General features: G+C 41.0%; 1 protein-coding gene across 1 annotated transcript; it reads left to right on the forward strand.

Moving 5' to 3' along the window:
* Nucleotides 1-750: 750 nt before the first annotated feature.
* On the forward strand, nucleotides 751-27355 carry LOC308140431 (neural proliferation differentiation and control protein 1-like). The gene is made up of 9 exons (XM_080510225.1): nucleotides 751-1015; nucleotides 13853-13993; nucleotides 22776-22886; nucleotides 23522-23746; nucleotides 24065-24131; nucleotides 25654-25744; nucleotides 25920-25999; nucleotides 26125-26224; nucleotides 26309-27355. Exons 1-9 carry the CDS (start codon nucleotides 892-894, stop codon nucleotides 26378-26380), a joined length of 1011 nt encoding a protein of 336 aa, XP_080366351.1. The 5' UTR covers nucleotides 751-891; the 3' UTR covers nucleotides 26381-27355.
* Nucleotides 27356-27454: the final 99 nt, after the last annotated feature.

Here is a 27454-nt window from a genome sequence, read left to right on the forward strand (position 1 = left end):
CATGAAATTTTACCATCCTGAATTGTAAATGAAACTTCACAAATGCAACATAACATTTCATACGACATATGGAACTTTATATGTGTTCTATATATCTTTATTTGTTTTGTGTGTTTTTATTTAATTTTGTTGTTGTTGTTTTGAATAGTTTCATTTGTGCCCACATGTTGGAAATAAACTTTTTCAATCAATCAATCATAGCCAGACGGCTCGGGACTGAAATATATACAACTTTTGGAAAGGAGAAATTACATACGTTACATTGTGGATGACGCACCAATGTGAACCCTGACATGTAGAATGAATGGAATCATGTGTGAATGTCTGCGTGAAAGTCAAATGGAAAGTATGATTAGCCCGTAAAGGTTGCCGACCCTTGGGGCGAGACTGAATACAAATTTGATATGATGGTGACTCATTACTGCCATCTAATGCACAAAGATGACATTTGTTGAATTTTACATGCTGCCCCTTTAAAGCATCATAGCAACAGAGTAAAGAAAATACGATTCAGTCAACATTTCAAATGTGATGGGTTTATTTTTTGGTGCTCTTGTCTTCATTTCAACAACAACAACAACAAAGATTGTATATACAACTCGGAATATCATCGGATTGAAGAATGTTTTGAAACGTGACGGCAGTGTTGTTGTTTCCGAGGTGTCCCTGAACGCAGCCGCTCACTCATAGTCCCAGCCCTCCTCTTGGAGCTCCGCCGCTATCTTTAGCCCCGCCGCGGATTAACAGCGCGCCGCCGCTCGCTGCTCATCTCCGTCCTCATCCTCCGCTCGATCGCCCTCGGTATTCGACAAGCCGACGCGTACAAGCGCGCGGACATGGGGGAATGACAACGACACCTGCCGGTTCTCCGTCCCCCGAGAAGACCCGAGGATGCCGCCGCTGCTGCGCTCCAGCCCGCGATCCGGACCCCTGCGCCGGGCCTCGGTACCTCAGCTGCTGCCGCTGATCGCCGCCGTGCTGCTCTGCCTGGTCCCGGCCACCAGCAGCTTCCCAGGTAAACACCAGCCACGCACAAAGCAGTCAGACCTGTTAACCAGGGAGCTCGTGCCCGGTGATCCCGGACTGTCAGTTAGCTGGAGCGGCTTCTTGTCCAGAGCAGTCTTTCAATAACACACGTGTTTATTTATTCACTTTTTTTGTTTTAATTGTTCTTTCAGTGTCACGTTGTAGACGTTGCTTGTATGGGACGTCCTGCGAGTTTCGGACCTTTAACAAGTGGGGTTGGGACGTGAATAAAATAATAACAATAATAATAATAATAATTTAAAGAAAAAAAGATTCCTTTTTCTGGTGAGATTTCCCCCCTAATTTAGTTTTTGTGCTGACAGCGTTGGCTCGACCAAGATTTCTATGACACTCCTAAATATTAAATCTGGAAAGAGTACAAAAAATGAAAAAAACATTGCCCGGACTGCATTAATGTAGAATGAAGTCTCAAGTAATAATACTCGTATCAAAAAGTACCAAGAAGTAGTTTAAAACAAATTTATTTCACAGTATTTGTCAGACAAATGTTAAAGTATTAACATTGTCCAATGCATGTAAATGGAAAATAAAAGATTTTGTGTGAGAATAAAACACAATTTCCTGCAAAAGTCCAGTACAGAGCTTTAGATATTATTTCAACTTGATGTCAAACTCAATAGAGAATTCTGGAATAAAGAAATGTATAAAATTATAATGTATTTCTACCATATCTGCTTAATATAGAAAGGTATACAGATTTACTGGACATGGATGATCAGGAATGGAAGTGACAAATTACAAATGCTCACATTTCCTGATATAAACTATATCATCTACAATGGGCAGACATAATCAAGTATGGAAATATTGAATTACAGAGTTCTGTTAATTCATTAATGATGGACTGGGTGTACATTCACTCCTCTTCAACTTAGATACAATTTTTAAGAGCTGTATAGCATTTAGTTGTTTCTAATTGCATCTACAATAGTCAAACCTTTTAATATGCATTGCTGTTGCCAGTAGATTCATTCTTATGTAAAGAGAAATTTGGTTGTTCACAACTCAAATTGTAATGATTTTGGGGTTTGTTTTTTGTTTTGCATTTTGTCTGACAAATGTGCTTTACAGGTACTCGTTTAATACTTTCACATTGAATGCAATTCATTGGAAATGTAAATGAATGTGGTTAAATAGTTTGATTCTCTTTTAAGAGAAATACCTTTTGGTTTTACTTTAGTATTTCCTTTGACACCAGCACTTTTAATTGTAATGGAGTTCACTTTAAACAATTTAACAGTAACTGTACTTGGGTACATCTTTTTGTACGCTTTGTTTTCGGGAAGGAAGTATTTGTGATTTTTCACAAAATAATCCATCATTTTGTTAGTTTGTCATTTATACCAACTGGAGACACTTGATTTTTGCAATTTATAATTTTAACTGTAATGTTTGTGTGGGCGCGTGTGTGAGTCAGGTCTTTTTGCTGCGATGACCGCTGCTGATGTGTGCAGGAGAGATAATCTTCTCAGCTTTTAACAGAAAAAAAGAAAAACCCTGTGGGAGAGCCACCAGCTGGACACTCGCATGTAATCTGTAGCCTTTATCTAAAGCACACCGCCCTCGCTGTGTGCCGCACTGCACACCGACTGCATCGCTGGACATTTGGCTGAATCTATCGTTGTTACTGAGAAACGCATTCCCCACAGTCGTCCTGAGCACGGGCCACTTTGCAGCAGTCGTGGCTCAAGTGGAGCCTCAAGAGGTTGTTGGTGTTGGCCATGTCATTTGGGCAAGGCACTAAACCAAAGGTTGCACCCAGTTGGAGGGTGAGCACCTCGTATTGCAGGCTGGTGTGATTTATATAGAAGAGTCTCAAGTGGTGTAGCCAGCTGTGTCTGTTTGTAACACAGAACAAGTGAAGTCATGATGTGCGATTTTCATTGTGATCATACAGGATGGAAAGACTGATGCAGGTTTTTTTTTCATATCTAAATCAAGTCTAGATAATATTTGAAAAAAGTCCCACGTTGTCGTGTTCAGAACATATGTGACAAATTTGCAGAAACTAACTTGCGGTTATCGTTGCTGACGCGTTTGCTGGAAGCCAACAATAGCGTCTGCTCTCAAGTCGAAAATGACTCATATTTCAGTTTAAATCAAAAAATAATACCAAAACTAGATTAAAATCCAAGTCTGGTCTAATGTGCTTCATGTATGCAGAGGTGGACTCCCGGTAGTGCTTATGCAGTTTTGCTGTGAACCGTGCAATGAATGTGATTTTGTTTTTCAATCCATGAACAAAAAGTAAAGTCGATATGATGAAGTGTGAGCTATCACGACTCACTGTCTGTCTCCCACAAGTCTTTGCGTGTCCATTATTTGCTTAAATTATTACCTTGTTGATGAGACTCAATCTTCTTTCATGTAACATGATACTGTGACAATCAAAGTTACGGAAAGTAATTTACACTCCCGCAATAATGAAGGCTGTGTACTATAATGATGTGCTTTCAGTGATGTACTTTGGAAAATTTGCTTTGAATGAAAATTGGCCTCAAACTGTCACGGTGCAAAGCATTGTGGGATTGAATGGGATGATGGTCTGAATTTGGTGGAAGTGTATTTGCGCACCACTTCATTAAAAAAAAACCCAAACAGATTGATGAAGAAAAGTGTCCATGATTGATCTCTTATCACAATACAAATTTGACATTTGGATTCTGACTGTTGGAAAAATACATTTAAAACACTGAAATTCTATTCTATTCTGTCAGTATTAAAAATAGAGACGGCTGACGTTTCCAACAACGCACGTCTCCTGTTTAACATGTTCTACTAAGGAATATGCTCGGTGCTATCAACAGTCAGGGGAGTTGAAATGTTTTAACAAATGTTTTCAACACAGCACCTGTTACATTGGAGCGCAGCTCGTCGGTGCTGCGGTGCGACCGTGCCCGGCAAGTCTGTGGGCGATTGTTTGCGTATGTTGTGTTGGAATCACAAGACAAAGTGAAGTTAACGCCTCCTCCTCCTCACTCCAGTGTTTTGACAGAGATGCGTTGAGATTAAAGGTTTGTGAAAATGTATGGTATCGCTGCAGCAGGTTCCAGTGGATCCAGGATAGACTGACGCGTCCTCATGAGTAAATACGCCAGGAAGCTTTTACTGAACATTGAGTTCTTGGGATGGAACTAATCCAAAATCTCCATTTAAACGATTGACTCCCAAAAAGGATCTCTTTTCTGGCTGCCATGCAGAAATAATTACACAAACATGGAAGATTTGTTAAATAATTCGTCCTTGGCCACTTTTTTTTTTTTTTTACTCACCAGTTCTCGCCAATTTAATTTTGAGCTTTCCCACCTCATCTTTGCTGCTCGGTGTGATTATTGGAGCCTGATCATTGTCGGGGTCGTCACATTTAAATGCCAAGTTTATTATTCGTGGAGCTGACCAAGTACTGGTGTGATTGTTATTCAGGGGGGCCTCTGCCTCGCGCCGTTTCCTTCACTTGGATTAAGCTTTAACGATTCATATCTTCAGTGTCACACTTGATCTACACACACACACACAGCTACACACAGCTACTGGCCCTCGTGTTTCCCAATCACTGTATCCACGCAGCAGCGAAGGTAGTCATCTGTGTCATGGTGGCTATTAGCAGCCATGAAAAGTCAGGTGTGTTCACTCGTGTGCACCACCGAAGGGAGGGACGTGGAAACCGGTAGACGATCAGGTCCGCATAATGATGGCTATCTTTTAACAGAGTCGAGATGATTATAGCTGACGAGCGGGCACGTAAGATGTGATTTGATTTTCAAGTAAAGAAATGGGCTGTGAACAGGTGGTTTCTCCAAGCGTCTAAAAGGCCGTGATGGAAAAATCACTAAAAGTCTCCTGGAATGAGGAACCCACAAACACACAAACGAATAAAATATATAAGGGAGCGCAGCGATAACGTGAGTTAACAACTCGCCATCGACAGTGACTCACATGATCGTCTTCAACACGAGGCCAAATGGAAATGGCACATTTACATGGAAATACTTAAGAGTCCCGAGAGATCAGTTGGAAAGCGGCTCATTGTTGAAATTATTTTTCTTCAGGTTTACTTCAGGTTTTTTTTTTTACTATTGTTTGGTTTTTTTTATATACAAAATTCATATCTGCATTTCATTTTTGTATTGTAATTGTGTAAATAATTTTTTCCACCTGATTATCAAGTATTGGGTGAGATCTCACCATGCCTATGAGGCAAGGTGTTATGAATTACCGTAGTAACTATTTTAAAAAAGGGGCAGTGAAATAAACTATTGTTGCACTTTTGTCTTAATAGCAAGTTTGTATTGAGATAGTTGATTGGGGGGAAAAAAAATCTTCAAAAATAGAATATTACAATCAAGTACTTGCTAGTCCTCATTCCTCCTCTGCTGCTCGGCTAAATGTGCTGCTCACACCATGATTGGTGACAAAACAAGGCTTAGGTCGTTCATCATTGTCGGACACCGAGGAAACGACCGTTCTTGAAATGTTGAAAACGTGATTTCATCCATATTTATGAGGGATCTGACATATTCCAAGCTTTCCAGTTGTTTTTGCACTTATTATAGGAAGAATATCTGATTTTGTCTTGTTTTTTTTGACAACCAGCAAACTTTGAGAGGACAGATTTGTGAGGTAAACAGTTTTGTTGCATAATTTGTGTCTTGGCTTGCTTAGTGGTATAGTGGTTCGGGGATGGGGGGGGGATGTTAGTTGATAGGGGGAAACCCCTGGTTAGGTGAGCTCAGCACTTACATGAACTACTTTAGAAAACATGTCAGCAACCACCACTCATTTCGGTTTCAAATGGACCCGTTATGTCGCTGATGTGGTCTGTGAAGTGACGTTTACATTAGCAGTGCTTCTCGTGTCTGAAAGGAAGACGATTACTGCTCTTACGTGGTTGGCCACCAATGTGCAGGTTTTAAGAAACCACCAGGAAACCGGTCTATATCACTGATTGGTCGTCATTGTTGTCTCGCATTGAACATCTGAAAAAAGATCGAGGTCAACCAAGACTTTGCTGCTGCCACCTCCTCACATCTTTTTTTTTTTTTTGTCATCCAGCCTTCCTATTTGTTAGAGAGGACACTATTTTGGCCTGTAACTGCTCACTTCCTGCGGAGGTCAACAGAGTTGACACCGCTTCATCTGGAATGATTCGTACTCGACTACCTCATCATGAGCCACGTCGAGTTTTCTGTGTCGAGCCGTTTTGCGCGTGTCGGTTTGCAGTGGTGTGAAGCCACATCCTCGCTGAGATCTGGTGCACCGGCATCAATGCTGCCAAACACTGTGCAGTGTTTTATAAGAAGAAATAGGTCTCTTGGCATCACAGCAAGTTGAAACCTAATTGTGAGCCAAAGCAGCCCAAACACTGCAGGGTGACAGTGTCGGTGACACTCACAGAATCAGCGACTCTTCCAATAACTCGTCCAGCCGGAGGTCAGCAAATATGCTGACCATAGAAAATAAAAATGAACAAAGACTGAAGCAAGCAGCTTTTATTTGCGCGCCTCGCCATGGATCCCTTTAACCTTTGTTCTGTTTGCTTCACTGCTTCGCCCTAATAATAAGCATCCCCCGTGGAATGGCTTCGACTCGTCATTGTCTGACGTGACAGATGTTATTGCAGCACAAAAGACAAACGACTGACTGCGGGGGAGACGAAGCGTTACGGCGTCATACGAGTACAACGCGAAACCTTGTTCCACCTCCATTCTTCTGTTATCTGACATGCTGTTAAGAAAGAATTTCATTATAATCTTTCTTCCGTCTCACTTTTTTCCACCACCTGTAGGTTACTTCCTGCTCCTTACAGGTATAACTGTGTGTGTGTGTGTGTGTGTGTGTGTGTGTGTGTGTGTGTGTGTGTGTGTGTGTGTGTGTGTGTGTGTGTGTGTGTGTGTGTGTGTGTGTGTGTGTGTGTGTGTGTGTGTGTGTGGGGTGGGGGTGGGGGTGTGGGTGTGGGTGTGTGTGGGTGTGTGGGTGGGTGCGCGCGCGCGCGTGCGTGCGTGCTGAGAAACAGGTGCAAAGTCATGCCCCGTTTTCCACACAAAGTTTTACGTGTCAGACATCGCAGCAGATTACGGTGGGAAAAACCAACACTAGCGTACTAAATCTGATAAGACGCAGTTTCCATGTGTTGAATAGTTAAATTTATGTTTGAGTGCCGTTTTCTGAGAAGTGATGCAGTTGCTGTGTTTATTCCTGTCAACTATTTCCAGATCGCATTTCCGTTTACAACTACAGGTGGTTTTGATATTTTTACTGCTCGCAGCCGAGGAACAGGGAAATTCTATAATGTTCCTAAAACATGCTCATTCTTGTCATGTTGTCTAGTTCTTTTATAGTAATGTGCAACCCACTGAAAGGTAATACCTTATTACAACTAGTAGTTACCCCCTTTTAAAATGAACAAAATTTACCAGTTACTGGAAAAGTGAAATATGTGTTCGTCTGTAAAGGTAACTTACTTTACATTTGATTGCCGTTCTCATCTTGGATGGTTCACTGTTGGACCATTTAGCTGTATTATTGCAGTGTTTCTGTGGAATATTAGCTGAGCTGTCATCACTGTGTTCACTCATTAAGTTCCCCTCAAGTGTCAAGTTATTTGTGATTCAGATGTTTTATTTTGGTTTCATTTATTCAGTCCGTATGAAAGTCTGGTGATTTCCACAGCAAGCGCTTCCTCAAAATCGACACAACATTCAGCGATCATGCAGAAATGGCTTTGAAACTTGTTATTGAGAGTGTTGGATTAATAAAATAACGAGAGGAAGCAGCGAAAAAAACAAAACGAACAGAAACTTCAGTAAGTTATTCACTTATTAAAGAGTGAGTTGCTGCCAAAAGTAATTACGGTCATGCCCTAAATCCCACCGTATCAAGCAGTGACCATGTAATTCTTTCAATAAAACCCCTTAGTATTCTTCACCGATGCTTTTTCAGTGTTAGTTTCATGTTGCTTTCTCTGTTAACTTAATGTGCGATCAGAATATATATCATCAATTTTATTTCTGACTTAGTATTGCTCAATGTTCATGGATGGAAACATGCTATTGATCTCCACAAGCTAATCAGTTGCGAGACAAACTCATAAAAAGTCACTGGATTAAAACACAAGAAGAAACACATTTGTCCCTTCAGGAGATGAACACGCAATACAAAACAAATGGATGTGAGAACAGCAATGTCTTTTAGCGGTTACGACGTGTCCACGTCTGGTCTGCATTACAGTGAAAGTCTCTGTATCCCGCAGCACTATGCTCAGTTTACCAGGAATGGGCCGTCTTTTTAATGAACGCAGAAACTGCTGACTGTCCAGAATGCGGTCGGCGACCTTTTTAACGCGATGCGCTGGTTTGACATCCTCTTGTCGGTGAGTGTGCCATAACCGCTACGAGCTAAAACAAAATAAACTACAATACGACGTAAAAAAAACCCACTCTTCTCGGCGCACCTGAGAACGTTCCTCGCATAAATAAATCCTAAATTAGCATAGTTTCATGTTTATGAGAAATAGTTGTGACGACAAATCTGCAAGTGCGAACGTAATCCGGGCACATGGAATGAACCGTGCACGCATGGTGCAAATACTTTGGTGGGGATGATGACTGACTATACACAATGTTCAGACCAAGACTGACTAATTTGGGGTGTGTCGAGTCACACACCCTTGCCTGGGTGCCAATCCCTGATTTCGGACATGTGCCACTTCGCCACCACACCCCTCTGCCTATGAGGACCTGCATGAGGCTCCACACAAATATTTTTATATTTTCTGACTTTCACAAATGGCAACAGCACAGTTCAACTGGTTGAGTTCCAATGCTTTGAAATGAGGAGAAAGTACGATACAGAATCTTTACCCCTCTTTATATGATGTAATTGAACTTATGACGGTAACAATTCTATGTTGGCTCGCCCAACATGCGTAATCGATCTATCATTAATTCCCTGTCTGGTACAGTACATTCATTAACAGGGCTCGTTCGGGGTGTAGCTACTTTAACCTGGATGACGACAAACTGTTTTCTTTGTCTGTCCATTGTGTTTTCTGTCCATTTCTACATTTTAGGGATGGGGCATTGTGGTTCTACAGGATCCCATGAAAAGCACCACACTAATGACGCAGGCTCACTCGCACACACGGCCACATAATAAGTGAAGCACACCAACCATAGCTCTTTAATGTTTCCACTTGATTTGGAGTGTTTGGCTTACTTCCTGCCTTTTATCAGAGGGTGGGGAAGTGAACACAATGGGAGCGAGTGACCCCCACCATCTCTTGCTGTACCCATTTCCTCCTTCCTGTAAATTTCAATCTCTCCATCTTTCCCTCACTGGCACACATCCATCTACATATATGCACCTATAAAGGAACAGTTACAGATCAGGGGGACGTGTTATTTTGTATTTGTAGAGCAGCTTGATGGCGCACAAGTGAGCAGTGCCTTGAAACCGTCCAGCCGCTCTGTGCATGTACGTGTGCGTATGTGTCGGTCGGTGAGTGTAGGTGTGAGCTACCAGGCTGCTTGAGAGTGCCTCTGTTGCATTTCTTCTTGGCAAATTTGCTGCTGCTGCAGAGCGCACCTCCTGGAAACAGCAGCAGCAGATGGTTGGTCAAGTCACGTTTCATTCTATCCAAGGGACTACTTTCTGAGTCGCCGAGTTACACAATGTTTTCTGACGCATCCCCCGTCTTCACGTTTACCAAACATTCTGATTTAGCACCGGGAGTGAGTTTGTTTTCAAAAGGTTTGTCTTCTGTTTCTGTCTCCCCCTCTATTTTGTTTGTCTCCTTGATTGGACTCTCTAATTAGCACATGCGGTGTGTGGGAGGCACGCTGATGCAAGGACACCTCTTGTGGCAACTTGACATTCACTTGTTTGACTCCTTTGTTTATGCTGCTAAATATACTCACTGGTCACTTCATTACACAGCCTTGCTTTTTTCTCTCTCTCCCTCTTCAACTTCACACGTTTGTACTGAAACGGATGCAGGAGGTGTGTGTGTGTGTGTGTGTGTGTGTGTGTGTGTGTGTGTGTGTGTGTGTGTGTGTGTGTGTGTGTGTGTGTGTGTGTGTGTGTGTGTGTGTGTGTGTGTGTGTGTGTGTGTGTGTGTGTGTGTGTGTGTGTGTGTGTGTGTGTGTGTGTGTGTGTGTGTGTGTGTGTGTGTGTGTGTGTGTGTGAATAATAATTATCTGCATTCATGTGACTGCAATAGGTTTCAGCACATTAACTTCCCACATAATGAATAACAGATGGAAGTGGCGGTCAAAGGTGTTTGGATTCTTCCTGCATTGAAATAATCAAGACTGCAGATACTTTTCTCCAAAATAGCCAATGCTGCTTTCTCAGTTTCATGATGGGAATATTTTTTCTTTCTTGTTTTTGCAAAAATAGGATTCACGCTAATACTTGAGCACTGTACAACCAGTTTCAAATGTAGAATAACAGGTAGAATTTAGTTTCCTTCACACACAATCAATGCAAAGAAACAAGCTTTTGCTATTAAATTAAATGTACTAGCATTTTAATCCTCTCATGTCATGATATAAATGACAAAATGAATGTCTGGAATAACGGGACATGTAAAGAATGTTCATATAGCTACTTTGAGCTTGCTGGGACAAGTCGTTCCATCTCGTTCCACATATACGAACACAAATATGCTCTACAGACATAAATTCACCTCATATGCTTACATACACACTCCTACCAAGCCAGAAATTGAACTGTGAAATTTCTTCGCGTGAGGCGAAGGTGCCAACCACCACATTACCATCACTTTCATCCTCCACATTCAGTGTGATTGTCTCTAAAAAAGAACATCTACAAAAATGTTTGTCCTTCAAGTACTTCTCGAAATCCATCCCTCTGGATCAAAGTAGTATCTTGATGTCTGCTGAGAGGTTGTTTGATCTGTTCCATGATCTGGCATTTGCGCCTGATATCTGGCTTCTAAGAGGCCTTGATCAAAGAGTTGTTAAATAACGAAAAGGAAAAAAGAACAGAGGGATAATTTGATAGAAGGAGTTGTGGGTAATTTGAGAGAAATTAAATAGGAGCAGAAAAGATGAATGTTTTCACTGAAGGAGGTGTGTTTGGAAAGTAACCAGTAGTTTGGGATCATAAATATGTTGACGTGAGCTTCGTTTACAGATGTCCGGGTTGCTTCCAACATTCAACACTTCGACTGAACATCATTTTTCTCCTTTTCATTCAACAGTATCGCACTATTTTCCTTGACTTGCACAGTTCCAACTGTATAATTTCAACAATTGGTCTTCGACTTTAAAAATGTTACAAGGACGGCAATCTGCTCTTATGCTGCGTTGTAGAGGAAGAATTAAGATGAACGGTCAAATCAATCCTGCAGCGCGTTTGAAGCAAGCAAAATCCATGCTTCTGTCTAAAGTGAATATCAACTCACTCAATGACACGACACAAATTTGTCTGCTTGTATAAAGTAACGCAAGGACAAACCAGCTTGTTGTATTGACTGTTTTCTTCCAGTAAGTTCACGGGTTGACGGAAATCAATAGGAAAAATGTAAGCCTTGATGTCTGTAGGGAAAAGAAAAGCAGACCTGCAGCAGGTTAAATCAGAGGTCTAAGTGGGAGAAATAAAATGTACATAAAGAACATGTTATCTTGTGACTTGATCATATTTCACACACATGACTTTTTGATTAACAGTGTGAATGAAGCAGGCAATAAATGTGTTGGTAATGAAGTTGTTCCTCCTCTGTGGGAACAGAAACAAGCAGCACTCGTCAGGGAGTTAACTACCTGCTTGTTGGTTTTATGATTCAAGGCGCTTTGTTAAATATTTACTTTGCGTCTCACAAAATGGCAATACATTAATAAATCTTTCACTATCAGCTGCTGATACTTACCTCAAAAATTTGAAAAACTCTTGATCGCCTGCCCCGAACTAATATGTCCTGGAGATATTGATCAATCATGGAATTTGGTGTCTGGTGTTTTCCTTTCTTGTTCATATTGTTGTAGTTTTTTTTATCATTCATAATTTTCAGTCATTTGAGGGAAAAAAGTTAGAAATGTGTCAAGAGAAATGCATTCCATTTGTATGAAACCTTATTTACAGATTCGAATTTATTCAAAAGCCATGCTTGACTATGAATATTGAGCTTTAGTGTCTGCTTTCCTCCGCTCTATAAAATATAACAAAGATCTTCCATCTTTTAATGCTTTATATGTAGCTTTACAATATATATCCTTTAGTATTTGTTGTTGCATTTATGACATGAACATCTATTATTCAGGATCCCTCAAAGAGATTGTTTACTTTAAAATAAAATCCAAATAAGAATCTGAATACTTGTTTGTTTCATATGACATTTTGGGAAAGCTGCAAGGAGTCATGACAGGACGAGGTGAGAGTTAGAAAGAAATATAAGTGGCAGAGCCCTGGTCCAGCTAATATATGTAAAAAGGGATTTATTTGTGTTGTTTGACACAACCGACACAAAACAAAAAAGTTCTCACGTTACACATGCGTCACTCGGCCGCTGAGTACCTGGCATGTGGACGAGAGCCGGTTGTGTCACCGAGTGTGTCATCATGTGTAGGTTGTACTATTGGCTTTGTTTTCTGTTATTTGTGCAACTAAACAGAGGGAGTTTGGTTGTTTTCAGTGACGGAGTCCCAGTTTTATTTTATATTTCTTTGTTGTATGATACAGATATATTTTTTTAAATGTTAGGTTGTTTGAATTCAGCTTCACAGTGCATCAATAGCCATGTATTGTCAACCCTTGAAAAGGCAGTATTTATGTAGTCAATGTAAAATACAGCTGACGGTCTTCTGCTCCTGCTTTATCCACCTTTACCTCGCCAGCCTTCCTTGAAAACGTCACATCTTTTCTGCCCCCTTTGTCACTGTAGAAATCACAAAAATATCTGTATTCATCTGATATGTGTAATTCAGTACTCGGTGGAGGTAAAAATAATGCCACAGACCTTTTTTTTTTTTTTAGGGATTTTGAATACATTATGATTGTTAATATTCGCATTGAGCCTGTAGATATTTTATCTCTCATAACATCATTTTCACTCTGACGGTCTGTCACCATGACGCTTGACCAGCCCCTGACCTTTTATCCTTCAAAAACACTGGGTCATCCTGTCTCATCCCAGCTCGCATTAGTCTGTTACTGTCAGGATCACCCTCTGCCCCCCGCGGTGCTGTTCACCTTTAGCCAGCCCGCCGAGCAGCACTGCTGGGTTCATTATCCGCTTCGACGCGCCACCTGCCCCCCTACTCCCAGACACACCTGCTCTGGCTGTGTGACCCACTACCCTCCCTTTGCGTTACCGAAGCTGTGTCTGTCTATGTGTTTGTGCGTTGTGTTGGTGCATTATTCAGCTCTGTCCTTAATGGGGTCAGGAGATTATCCAACCTGATTGTGAAAGAACTGTGGTAGATCTCTCTTTACTTAGGTTTAACATGACTTTGGACAGAGGGACAGGGTGAGGCTGATGCAAAAAGGTGACCTGAAATGTGCATTTCATATGGTCAGTCACTTTAAAAAAAAAAAAGTCTGGACATAAGCTTGATTTCTCAGTAGATGCACATCTAATAAAAGAGGTGTCCCACTTATTCAAGGTGAAATGCAGCTTATTCTTCTCGCATTAATGTCCTTCACTCCGCATAAAGAGTGACATTTAACTGCCTCATTAAAAGCTCCCTTACTGCATCACATCAGCGGGATGAGAAATTGATGAATCTCTGATTCTCTCCCTCCCTCTCTCCCTCTCGCTCTCCCTCCCCCTCTCTCTCTCTCACAGCTCACAATAGATGCCCTCAAGACTGTGCCAAACAGAGACGCCAAAACTGTCGGCTTGGCTCTTCGTACTGTGGTCCCTGCTACCGTCTATTTGAGGAGGATATACAAGGACGCTGCGTACTGAAGAGCCGCGATAAACACGGTACGGAAGAAACAGAAGGCCACATTACACACACAAACAGTTCCACCTTGTAGGCTTTGTATCTTTCTTTTTTTCAAATTCAGCTTGCTTGCCAAGGTCCAAGCATTAATCTTAACTGGTGAGAAGAGACGTATGGCGCCAGACTCGGCGAGAAGCTGATTTCTATGCGGGTTCCCATCATAAAACCCCACAATACCATAAAATGTGTCGGAAAAAAAGCACAGTAGTTGACTTTTAAACAGTGTCCCGGTAAATTTATTTTAGACTTAATTAAAATAGATCCCCTTACTGTGCCCCTTTTATACAGCCGGCTCAAGTCAATTCCACCTGGCTCGGTGGAAAAATGACTTCTCTTCTGGCTCAGAGGAACTTCAGCAACTTCAAATGTATTATTTTACCCTTGAAGGGTGATTTGTTATGCAGCAATTACAAGAATGTAAAAAAGAAAAAAACAGTAAAAACTGTTTGAAAAATAAACGACAACAAATAAATAGTATAAACACAGTAAAACTGTAGGATCACAAAAACCAACATTATAGACTTTATTGCTGTTCTTGAACTGCTTTTGGTCTCATTTTTGAGTCTGTCTCAGCTTTGTTGGTCCAATTCCCATTATATTATTAATACAGTGTATAGTTGGGGTGAGCAGGTGTGTTTTAAATTTTTTTACCTGCTTCTGTTTCTCAGCAAAATCCCAAATCCACCCAGTCATAGTCCCGTCTTTCTTTGCGTGAGACTATTTACAACTGTGCCCCTCCTTTACGTCTTTTGTTCTTTTTAACAAGTTTCAGTACACATTCCATGTACAGCACAGATAGTGGTGTTAATATGTCTCAGCCTTGTCAGGACTGTGAACACTTGACTGGCAAACAAAGTTCATTGTTCCGTGGCAAACAGGGTTTTTAATCTCTGACTTGTGTCTATATGTATATCTAGTTTAAGACAGAAAGCTCAGGACAAAATCACTCACCGGGGATTTGTCATCTTTACTTAGTGTAAAACAAAATGTTTAGGGATGGCTCCTTATCGTGGTGCTGCATCAAACTGCGTCGAAGGGGTTTCTTCCTGGTTTGGTTGCGAGTTGCCCTCTAGTCCACCTATCTTCTCTTTTGCGGAATTAATTTGTCCATTGAGGGAGTTCAAATTGAGCTCTCCTTCATGGTGATTGTTGATACTTCACCCGGCAAACAAACATAAACGCCTCTTGCGGTCTGAATAAAGCAGGATCTATGTTCATGTGGCTCTTACAGTAAAACTCAACCAATTATCTCCAAATTCACCCACCAGTCTTCACTTATTCCAACCCCCCCCCCCCCCCTCAATAATTGCAAAGAATAAGTCGTCCTTGAAAAACGTCCACAGTCACTTCCACCTCCTCCTCTGAGTTTTGTCACAAATGGCACATTGTGCACAATATCGCCGAAAGCGAGTCCAGCCACCACGATCCTAACTTGAGCAGGTGTAGAATATGGATGAATGCGTAAAACTATGGTCTCATATTGTTGAGCTGAAAATTGTAATTGCGCAGGTAGAGTTTGATTTCAATTGTGAAACATGATCGTTTAATACATCAGTCTACAGGAGCGACTTTTAAGACGCTGATGACAGAAAGCCGTCATGTTGTTTCCTTTACCTCAGTGTACTTAACACTCGTACGGTAATGACTTCTGAAGTGACTGCACAGCCTTCACTGGTGATTCAAACGCAGCAGGAGGATGAAAACGTGTCACTGACAGTGTGTCTCCTGCAATTTCTTTTTTTTTTATCTTGCATTATGCCCATTGACTTCTACATTGTTCTGTTTGTAATACTTCAAATAAAAGGACTGCAGGATTAGTCCTCTTTGTGTTACTCGTTTCTGCCAAAGGTGGAAAATTGTGTCTTCAATGAAACACAATATTATCTCTTTAACCCACGGAGACTTGAGGCAATACTCTGGTTTATTGCTTTTATTATTTTTTGCCACTTCCGTGCAATTCTTCCTCCGAATATTGTCTTTCCTCAGAGTTCTCTGCTGGTCATTAAAATGTGATCGATAATGTATATAGTAGCACAGTAACATGATATAGACGCATTCTTCATGTGGCATTCAGCTCCACAGGGAGGATTGTATATGGGCTACTGCTCCAAGTCTCGGTGTGTCTAAAGAAGCCTTATTTGGTTCATTTTTCTGATAGAGATGGATACCCCTTATATATTGTGTAGTGATTAGCACTCTCATGTTCCCTGGTTTGTCTAGAACGTGCTTGGGATATTTTATGTGTGGCTTTCTCTAGAGTACACTTCCTCCAGTAGTTTAAAAACATATAATACATTTTTTTTTAAATGTTTCTGAGCCTCATGGACCGGTGACCTTACCAGGGATCGGTTCCAGGGCCCCGGGACTCTGAGCGCTATAGAAAGTGGATGAATGGAGAGATTTTTTTCACTCTTCGTGATAAATGATGCAAACACGTAGTGCTTGACCAGAGTGAATTAAAATTTCATGAGTTCCCAGATTGTGCTTATTGTAATTAAACCTCTACTTTCCGAAAAATAACCTGGAATAAGGTGGAAAAGATACAGAAGCTGCTTCTCAACTACTACACTGCATGTTTTCATGCTGCCTGACTCACTGTTTTTATTCCTTTGCTCCGGATGCTAATAACTTCATTTCACATTCATTTTTGTTCAGTGCCTCTTTTCTCCCACAGTCTTATGGTCTTTGCTCTCTCTTCTGTATCTCTCCCATCCCTTTTCTTTTTTCTTTTTTAATCCCCCCCTTGCCCCTGTCGAGTTTGCAACACACACACACACACACACACACACACACACACACACACACACACACACACACACACACACACACACACACACACACACACACACACACACACACACACACACACACACACACACACCGCCCCCGCACTGACGGCCTTAATCACAGAGATGACATGCACACCCCCCACCCCCTTTCTGTTTCCCTTCATCTCCGTCACTGAATCTAATATCAGTCAATGAAAAGGCGAAGCGGTGAAAATAAATCTTATTTCTCTGATTTCCGTGACATTGCACTGCTGGCCATGTTTCAAGAACGTCCTGCTGAATTGGGAGAGAAAATTAAACATCTTTCCTCTGCTCTAATGTGTGCGTGTGTGTGTGTTTGTCTGTTGGTGTGCTCATGTGGATCTTTGCAAGATTAATAATTGAGATGGCATTACGGTAGCCAAGGATCCAGCACAAACTTGGCTCGGAGTATTGACGCCGGCAAAGTAAACGTGATGGGGAGATGCTTGTCAGGGTTGTTTTGTAGAGGAAGGTCACATCATGCAGGAGAAGAGGATTTGTTGCAGTGCTCTCAGGATGATAAAGTCTGTTCAGTTTTTAATGTCGCAGAGTGTTTCTGCATGCGCACGTGCATGTGGCGTTTTAAATCTGGTACATCGTAGGTCCCTAAGCTCACTGGAGTGGTTATATAAACCCGAGAGCATGAAAATCCACATGAGGGACGGATTCAGTCCCATTTTCACACATTATAGACTCAAACCTGCATGAACTGATGGCAGTATGAAGATGTCATTCATTTGCAGAGTCGATGCCCAACATTTAATTTGTCAGGGACGGCACGAGGCTCTTCATGTATTCAAATAAATTCACTGTCGTCCGATGTGTTGTTGTGGTAGTTCCTCTGAAGTCACTTGTTGCCGTCTCACTACAGCAATGATGGCTACATTTTCAGGGACGAATCAATATTAATGTAAATTTGAATTGTTCAAGAGACACATTTTCCGAACTGAGTTTCTTTTGTGCGTTTTGAGTCGGTCGTTTGTTCAGCCTCTCCGCTCCTCTGTAAGATGATCGCAGTCGATGCAGCATTGACATGTTGTGTTTTGTTGTGCACATGCATGAAGGAAATGCACAATTCAGCTCAGTGGCCTGGATTTCTTTATCGCTATACTAAAGATGACAACGACGCTTTGGAGTTGATGCGAGACTTCATCCTCATTTTATAACATTCAGGGTTCAAGCTTCGGCCTCGAACGCCTGCAGCAGTTTGCATCAAATACAAACACTGTAAGTAGCACATAGTCTGGCCTTGTGCTTCAGTCAACTAAATATCACAGTCTGGATTGACCATAGAGTTCTTCCTACGATTGTTTGACATGCAAATATATCTTCAACATAATAGAAATCATTGTATGTATTGATGAATATTCGTTTGTATCTATACCCACAAAAAATATTTGTACAAGTATTCATTCACTGGTCGCATCGACATAATTTTTTTTATATTCATTTTATTTTATTCCAGAAATTGTATGATGACGGTAATGATATTCCATTCAGCTGCTTCCTATTACACAACTCACCACAACAGGTTATTGCAATTTCCTCACTTGGCAAGTTTTTACTCTGGATGACTTTCCTACTGCAAACAGTTTAACTTTTTCTTCTTTTTTGTTTAACTATGTTTTTTCTTTTCACATTACTATAATGTTCTGATATGATGAGGTGAATTGATGGTCTTCTTCCTATAAAATAGTTATCAAATTATCAAAAATTACCTTGGTGCTTAGTCAAATATATTATTTATATCACACACACCCAGAACAATACAGTTTGGTTAAAACAAAGGCACAATAGATCAATGCTTTTTCTATTGCGAAACTAGAATTCAAAGGATTAATATTAATCACTGAATCCCTTTGTCAACAAGCTCATATTCACTGCATTTCTTTGCCCTGCAGCTGTTTTGGTTTTCATAAATTGAGGTTTACTGGGTTTTCTATGAAAACTGTTGAGCATGATCAGCCCATGGTGAATGAGTCGGTTCAGTAAGGGGAAGAGCAGCTTGTCCTGTAAGTGGAAACCTGCATGTATTTGACATGGAGGTGTGCGCTGCCATCAGTAAACAGAGTGTTTCCTTGAAGGCATGCGCTCAGATTAGAAGATTACAAACAGTCGCGGTACGTCTTCTTCCTATGCGGTCACGTTGCTCGTGTGCTGAAAGCGCTGTTCATCTCGAGATGTCTTCCTCTTTTTGTAGCTTTCCCGGCCGCTCTCGCTCATGCATCCATATAGCAACCTGTTTGTCTTCTCTCCGAAAGCACACATGCGTACATATGCATCACACAAGGAAATAAAGCAGTCGACAACAAAACGAGAACAGCTGTTGAAGCAACGCGCGACCTGATCAAATATCCTGCAGCAGTTTACTTTGGTTACATGATGCATGGAAAGCACACAAGTGGAGGATCAAATTCCCCTTGCATTTTAAAAACTAATCAAACTGCCTCAGTTTAAGTCTTTTTATATATATATATACAATACATAGCCACACTATTAAAAATGTTTGTAGATTTTAGCAAGTATACTGTGATGAGGACATAGGTGTGTTTTCTCATAATGAACATATGATATGAAAAAACGTATTTTTAAATTCAAGGTAAGAGATGAAGGTGAAGAAAAAAATGATAGAAATAAGTTTTTCTTAAAATGACACTTTTTTTTTTTATTATTCATTGACTTTATGAAAGTTAGATTTGTCCTCACCAGAAATGGTCTTAAAATTGTGCATAATACTAACATGTTGACAAGTTGGAACACCAGAGTGAGCTTTTACTATGACATGCAAATTAGAAATGAAGCAGGTGAATTTAAGAAGATTGAGATTAGCATGCACAAAATGGGGGTCCACACTGACTGTGATTATTATCTTGAATATTCATAGGTTCAGTTCTCTTACTAACTCCGACAGAAACAAAGAGGCTGACACGCCACGAGGAGATACTGAGAACTAATGGATTTCTAAGAGGCAAAAAAAAAAAAAAGAGAGAGACCATTCAGTCTCGACTGTTTTATTACAGCTTCTGAGACTTTTATTGCTTTTTTTTTTTTTTTTTTTTGCCCTCGTTCCTATTGGTGGGTGTGTTCGCTCTCTAAACCAGCAGATGAAAGACAGGTGGGGATGTTTATTGGGCTTAAATATTGCTGCTCAGATTTCATGTACTGGCTGAAAGCTGTGCTCTCAGCTGTGACTTTCTCTATAGCAGCTGGGAGAGTGACTCACGGCTTCGGTTATAAGGTAACTAACCTGAGAAATAAATTGGCCGGATGGCATTTGTGCACCTCCCCCTCTCTCTGACAAATACCTTGTAAAATGGATACAAGTTTCTGGGTTTGTGGTGACCTTTTTTTTTGTGCTTTTGGCCAAACTTTACTGCCTTGTAGATATTTTCCTGCAGATACTGGGGAAAAAACCCTGCAGCATCCTGCAATTCAGAAAGATGTTAAAGTCTCCACTAGGGGGCAGCAAACACAGTTAATTATGAGCTTTTTCTGGGGTGAAGTATCAGCTCTTTTTTTAAGGCACTTTTGAGGCAAAATGACAGAAGATTGGTAGATTTACTTTTTCTGACCTTGTTTATATCAGGACTTTAATGGATGTGTATTTAAATTAATTCAAGTGGTATTTCTTGTGGCTGCGCAGAATAAATATATCTGAATGCAGATGCTTTTTCAGTTATCCATTTTCTTTTCTTGGGGTCCTGAAGGGGTTTCAGCTGACTATGAGTAAAGGTGGGGACAGGGCATGGGGGGCATCACACAGCCCAAAAGCCATACATTTCAGGTTAATTGGTGTGAAAATCCACACATGCAGAGGGAGAACATGCATAATCCACAAAGAAAGACTCCACCCCACCCCACCCCCCCCAGCCCTGACCACAACCGGGAATTTACTCACTGTTATCCGAGTGCAAGCAACACCATGCAGCTTCTATTATCCCTTATTTAAAGTAGGGTTTCCCAGTAGAAATGTCTAGAATTTACTCTAAATGTACTAAAATGCTGCATTTCGCTTCAAACCAATTGCATATGAAAACTTCAACTAATTTCTACAGATACATTTCAATTTTACTTTAATTATACATTATTAATGTCCAATGTTTCAACATTTACAAATATTAAACAATGTATTTCATCTAATTGTTTTTAATCAAATGCATCTTCAGTTTTATCATAAATATATTTCAGACCTGTTTAAGTAAAGCACACTGAGATATAATCTACAAAACTTCAGATTTATTCTGTACACCGTGTTGCATGCTTTCGTGTTTCTTTGTTTTTAATCTCTATTGTCATTAAATTTACTGTAAAATATCATCTTTTTTTTTTAGATACAGGCCACTTGGTTACACAAAACCACTCGGATGAAGTGATGTGATTTAGATTTTATTTTAAGGGTGAAGGGAGGGGAGGAAGTGTGTGTTTGTACGTGTACACGTGTGCTTTGGGGGAGGAAGAGACAGTGAATGGTTTTTAAGTGGGAAAAGAAAACAGCACAGATGTGTGTTACCCTCAGTCCCTGTTGAGATGTTTAGTGTTTGTTTGTTTGTACCCGGCTGCCCCCCCTGGGTGCTTTCAAGAGGTTATGGGTCATTATCAAGCCAGTGACAAACCTCTTGTTATATGAGGAGAGGTGAGTGTGCTTAGTGAGCCGTCATCTGCACTTTTTTTTTAAACTTTATTTAGGTGAAGTAACTTTTGAGTGACGTGGTCTTTTGAGGAAATCTCAACAATTTGCAGTAAAGGTGCACTTTTGATTGTACCAAAGAATCTCCTGTCTCCTCTGTCTGGCCAGCACACCGGCACAGTTGGCGCTCTCAGCCACCTGCAAAGTACAGATGGTGCGTCCCGCCTCCACAGGCACCTGCTATGGAGTGCACTAAATGGCCATTAGTGGAGGGGGGCAACGGAAAAACAAAGCAGCCAGTGAAAGTACCGGCATGTCATATCATACAGATTAGCTCAGCCAGATGGCCATCCTTCTGGAGTGTAAAGGGACACAGTAATCATTAATGTAATGTAGGTACGTCAACACATTTCTTTAGGTTGACTGCTCTTTTTTTTTTGTTTGTTTTTTCAAATGTATCCACACTGATTCTCCAAAACATTATCTTTGATATATAGCAGAGAGACTTTACAGAGGGAAATAACAGTGTGATGACCTCCATTAGCAGTGAGCTCAGAGGTCTATTGTGATCGTCGTGTCTGAAGCCCAGCGAGGATGAGGTCCGGCTGATTGCTCCTGGTCCCCCCCTGCAGAGCTTCCTCTCTGCGGCCACACACACACTGCCAGGTTGCCCCCGTCGCCCCGGAGACCTCGGCCTCCTGCAGCAATGTGGCTCTCTGTCTGGCCTGAAGTGTTGTTAACACCAGTTTAGTATTGTCTCCGTTCTTTATCAGTCCTCCAAACAAACAACGTGCGCGGGCACACTCCCCGAAGCAGGAGCCTGAAAACACATGCGACTTCATGTACGCCTGCCGAAAACATATGCACACGCTCTTCTTCCCTTCATCTTCATGAATGCTTTATCCTACTCGGAGACAAGAGGAGCTGCAGCCAATGAGAGCTGACTATATGCTGGGTTCACACTCCAGAAAGATCCATTACAGGGAAAACTAAAGAGTCAAACGCATATAGTCAATTTAGAGAAACTCCAACAGCAAACTCCACATAGGAAGACACTCGAGCTTGAAATGAAACCGGAGATATTCTTAGTTTGACGTGACCGTGTTAACTACTGCACCATCTTGCAGTCCACCATCATAAACAAGTGGATTTTGACTCCTGCATATGATCATGGCCAACCATGATGTAATGTGTGTATATATATATATATATGTTTATTCCACTGCTCTGTAATCGGGTATCATATGTATACATATATGAATATCTTCTGTTCTGTTTGTCTTGTTAAAGTCTGTTTAATTTGATGTGGTTGTGTCTCTTCTGTAGGAAAAATCATATATACTGACCTGGAAGAAGAAATTGATTTCCTTCACTCTGTCATTGCAAAACAAGAAAGCTCAATAGTGAACGCTCTCAAAAAGGAGTCCAAACATCCTGGTAAGAAACCTGCTGCAGAAAGCATGTCAGCTTTTTGAAATGTGTTTTCTAGACAATCACATTACTGTTTGGCACTTTACCAACTATAGCTCCACCAGTAAGTTCTAGCATTAGACAATGCAGTAGAAATATTAAGTTTTGACATGACATAAAACAGGGTGACATTGGCTAAAAGAATGTGTAATGCAATTTTTCATCCTAAAATAAGTAACGCGAGTAGATCATGAGAATATGAGGGGATATTATTTTCAATCAAAAGCCTAAAATGTGGACTTGATTTTAATGGTTTAAAGTTCAACCTTGAATTTAATGACGGGCTTAACTTCCTCTATTCTCAATAATCACAACCGAGTTCTTCACCCTTCTACAGTGATAAAACAAACACCATATACAGCATTGTGCAAAGACATTGAGTCATTTAACACCAGCACGAAGGTGTTGCATTCGATACAAATTTATTCTAAAGAAAAAGCCCAAAAATACACCCACAGTTTTAGAACTATCTTCAGTGTAAAGCAGAACAAGGCTGGAGTATCTTCCTGTTGATACGTCGAATACATTTTGCACAGTTCTGCATGTTTTTAGACTTCTTTTATTTACGTGTACATGATCTACGCGTTCTGTTGTCTGTTCAGCCGTCATCAATTTCCAAGCCGACGTTGGCAGCAGGAGGACAGACGACTCCAAACATTCCCAGAGGACCCAGGATAGAGTCTCAAATGAATCCCTGCGTTCCACCACTGCAGCCCCTCAACCTGCAGCCTCCTCCCTCCCAAGCACCCCCACCCCTCAGCCCCGGGCCACCGGCCGAATGGGCCCCATCGCTGTGCCAGCACCCAGTAACGACAACATCATCGTCAGTGAGTAGGCTCTGAGTGTCTGTTTGAAAACCAGGATGAGGGCGTTAGCGGAGTGTCTCATGTCTTATCAGGTACTTTGATGTACAATGGCTGCAGATTTTATCAGGGATTTTTTTTTTTTTTTTTTAACACATCCCAAGATAAGGCTTAATCATTTTTGACCCCTTTCGTCTCTTCTTCTTAAATACCCAATCAGCCTGAAGACTACAGGAACTCCTCCTGAGCAAATCAACCTAAATTAAATTAAATGTAACGCCAAGCCTGAATGTCTGATTGGGTAATCAATGACACTGTTTTGTCTTTTCTGTCCATCTGCAGTTATAATCTCACTGTGTGTGGTGGTCGGCTCTGTGGCTGTCATCATGGCGACAATCTGTGTCATCAAGTAAGTATGGGCGGAGAAGGGAAGATCAAATGTGAGACAGAAAACAAGAAAAACTACAAATTTCACTCATGTTTATTGTTCTCTCTACCTCACAAATTAATACTGTATCAGTGGATTGGCAAGGAATGTTTCTAAACACCACTTGGATATTGATAATATTTGGTTCTGTGTTTCATTCCATTGAATTATTCTAATGGAAGGAGAATAAACATACAGACAGACAAACCCCATAAAGAAAAAACACTAGATTTATTCTTTTATCAATGGCTATATATATATATATATATATATATATATATATATATATATATATATATATATATATAATTATTATTATTATGCTTACTAAAAAAATTGTATTCCCGTAAAACCTCCCCTAAAATGCCTGCACTCGATGGTGTTCATTAAAATGTGCAGCTGGTATAAATTCATCATGTAGCTGCAGACATGTCTCCTCTGCAGCGTTGGTTTCAGTTTGATTGGTTGGAGCTGTGCAGCGCATGTGCATCAGTGAGTCAAACATGTTTAATTGAAAAATTAGGAAACCTGAGCCACTTTCATGAATATGTTGCATATATCTTAAGCCGTGTGCAGCACATCACTTAAATGCATTACCTTCCCATCACTCTCAGGCTTTATATTAAGATATCTTGTAACACCATGAGCAGGAAATTGGGCTGGGTGTAAATAAACGCCCTCAATGAGCTTGTCCTAGTTTGACATCTCGTTCTCTTTTTTTTAATTGTGTCTTATCTCTTGTCATCAAAAAGGAATTTACATCACCCCCTTCACTTTTCTTATTTCACTATTATCTCACTTTTTCTGCTTTGAGTTTTACAAAATTCTCCTCCGAGAAACTATTAGTCTATATCAAACTAAAAGGTTTGTGACACAGCTAGCGTATACATTTTGTTTTACTGACAGTTTAAAAAAAAAAAGTCCCCTTTTGTTTATCCCCCATCACCTGGTTGTTATCTGCTTATTAGATTTGCACATGTTCTCTGCAAGCCTCAGGTCTGAAGTGAGGCTACAAGCCAAATGTCCTTATTTCCCTACCATTTGCATTTGAACAGTGTTGATCTGTGATGCATTGGAAGATAATCTGACATGCATTTGGGCGACTGTTTGCTTTGTGTCTTTTTATGATTGTAGTTGATTTTGTGACGCATTAAGATGAAGCTAATTTAATAAAAGGTTGCCTTTCACTGTGAGAGGAGTACAAGAGGCTTAAGCACATTAGCTGCACTGCATGGTGGGAAAAGTGAAAGTTACAGCAGCTTAGCAGATATAATCGGAGTGGGGGAAATGAAAGGTTTCTTCAGCTTGTTTAATATATACTCACAATCTTAGTTTGTCATGAATTCTGAGCATAAACCAGATTTTTTATTTTTATTTTTTTAAATGTATGTATTTACCAAACAGTTGAGGCGCGATCTGGAAGCCGTGTGGCTGTTTGGGTCTGTAATGTAGCCTCAGGCATTTGTAATGCAGAGCAGACTGATACTGGGGTTGTGCTCCGCAGGATGCAGAAACATTCCCATCTTGCTGAAAAGGTGGATTACCCTGCTTTTAAAGGGACAGATGCTCCCGCTCCCGCAGCCAACGGCACTTCGGTAAGCGTTCCTTTCCATCTGCTAGCGTTACAGCCTGTTTGCTTCCTCTGCAACAGAGAACAAGATGCTGCCCTGTGCCCCCCCCCCCCCCCCGCCCATAACCTCACCCCGTCCCCCACCCCCCGGGGTTCTTCTGCTTTCAAACATGTCCTCCACACTTCTGCTCTTTCCTCAGATGGGAGATAAGACTCTAGCACAGAGTGCTCAAATGTATCACTATCAACATCAGAAACAGCAGATGATCTCCATGGGAAGGTGAGTTGTGTTATTTACTCCGCCTTTCTCGGCTCTCCCTGTCGAGCGTTCCCTTTTCCCCCAACGCGTCACGTCGCTTTTCAGCTCCATCCTTATCTCTGATGTCTGTTTTTTTCCCCCTGCAGTCACAAGCCTGAAGTGAAAGTCCCCGACACCGATGTCACATCGGACGAAGAAGAGGTGGGAGGGGACTTCACAGTGTACGAGTGCCCCGGACTGGCACCGGTGGGGAGACACACCCTCGCATATCGCACAGCAGTCTTTTGTGATGCATGTTTTTGTGACTAACGATCTGCTTTCCCTTCACAGACGGGAGAGATGGAGGTGAAGAACCCACTGTTTGATGATTCAACCATACAATACCAGGGGAATAACAAGTGAATGTTGAATACTTCACGCACACAATCCACTTATCCGGAGAATAAATCTCATTGCATGCATTAAAATGAAGGATTTTGTCCGAGGATGAGCTGATGAAAATGACGATTCTCTCTTTTGCCCTTTACTTACCTCTCCCCCAGTATGACTTTTAATACTTGTGATGTATATTGGGTTCCTTGTTAATTTATTTCTGTCTTTTAATGTAAGGTTTTTAAGTCCTGCGAGCTTGCTAGATGCAGTATGACTTTTATAGCTGTTGTCCTCTTCAGACTCCTCGTTCCACCTCTCTGTTACTTTCCTACATTTCTGCAGCTGTTTCCAAAGAATGTGATACAATCGACCACACAGATACATTTCCGTCAAGTAAAGAAAGACAAATAGGTTCCCTTCCTTGTTTTGGCTTGCAAAACAAGTTTCAAAATCACATTCCTCAGATCCCCAGGAACTCTTTAAGGTATTCACCTCTTGTTACACCTCTGTTCCCCAACACAACACAAGGTTTAGCATTAAAAATATTATCACTGGTGTTGCTGATTTTTTTCTTTTCTTTCCTCAAATCATATATAAGCTACACAAGAAGATTAAAGATTATTGAATGTAGATATCTTAATTATTGATGGAAATGAAGTATTCGGTGGCGTCCGTTGCATGGTTTGACTGTCCCGTGTTTGAATCATGGCAATGCTTGGATAAATTATCCTGTTTGTATGCATTTTATTGCTGCAGTAGCAGTGTACAGCAAAAAAGAAGTAACTTCTGAGTACTCGGAGTGAGATCTTTAGAGGCGGGCTGGACTGGCGGATGCGCAGGTGGTGAACGCCACCATCGTGCAAGGTCTCTCTTCCTGGCCCTAGTCACCATCCCAAGTTTATCTTGTGCTGCAAAATGTACATACAAAGAGTGGCAGTGTTCACTTTTTATAGATATTTGTACATGCAGACTAAGGATTGGAAATTAAAGATTTTTACCACATGAAAAAAAGGTTTGGGTGTGGGGTTTTTTTTGTTTTGTTTTGTTTTGTTTTTATTTCTGTGGTAAAACAAATTGTTTGCTCAAGAAATGTCTGGGGAAAAA

The sequence above is a fragment of the Blennius ocellaris genome (assembly GCF_963422515.1).
Source record: "Blennius ocellaris genome assembly, chromosome: 15".
In the NCBI taxonomy this organism is placed as follows: Eukaryota; Metazoa; Chordata; class Actinopteri; order Blenniiformes; family Blenniidae; genus Blennius; species Blennius ocellaris.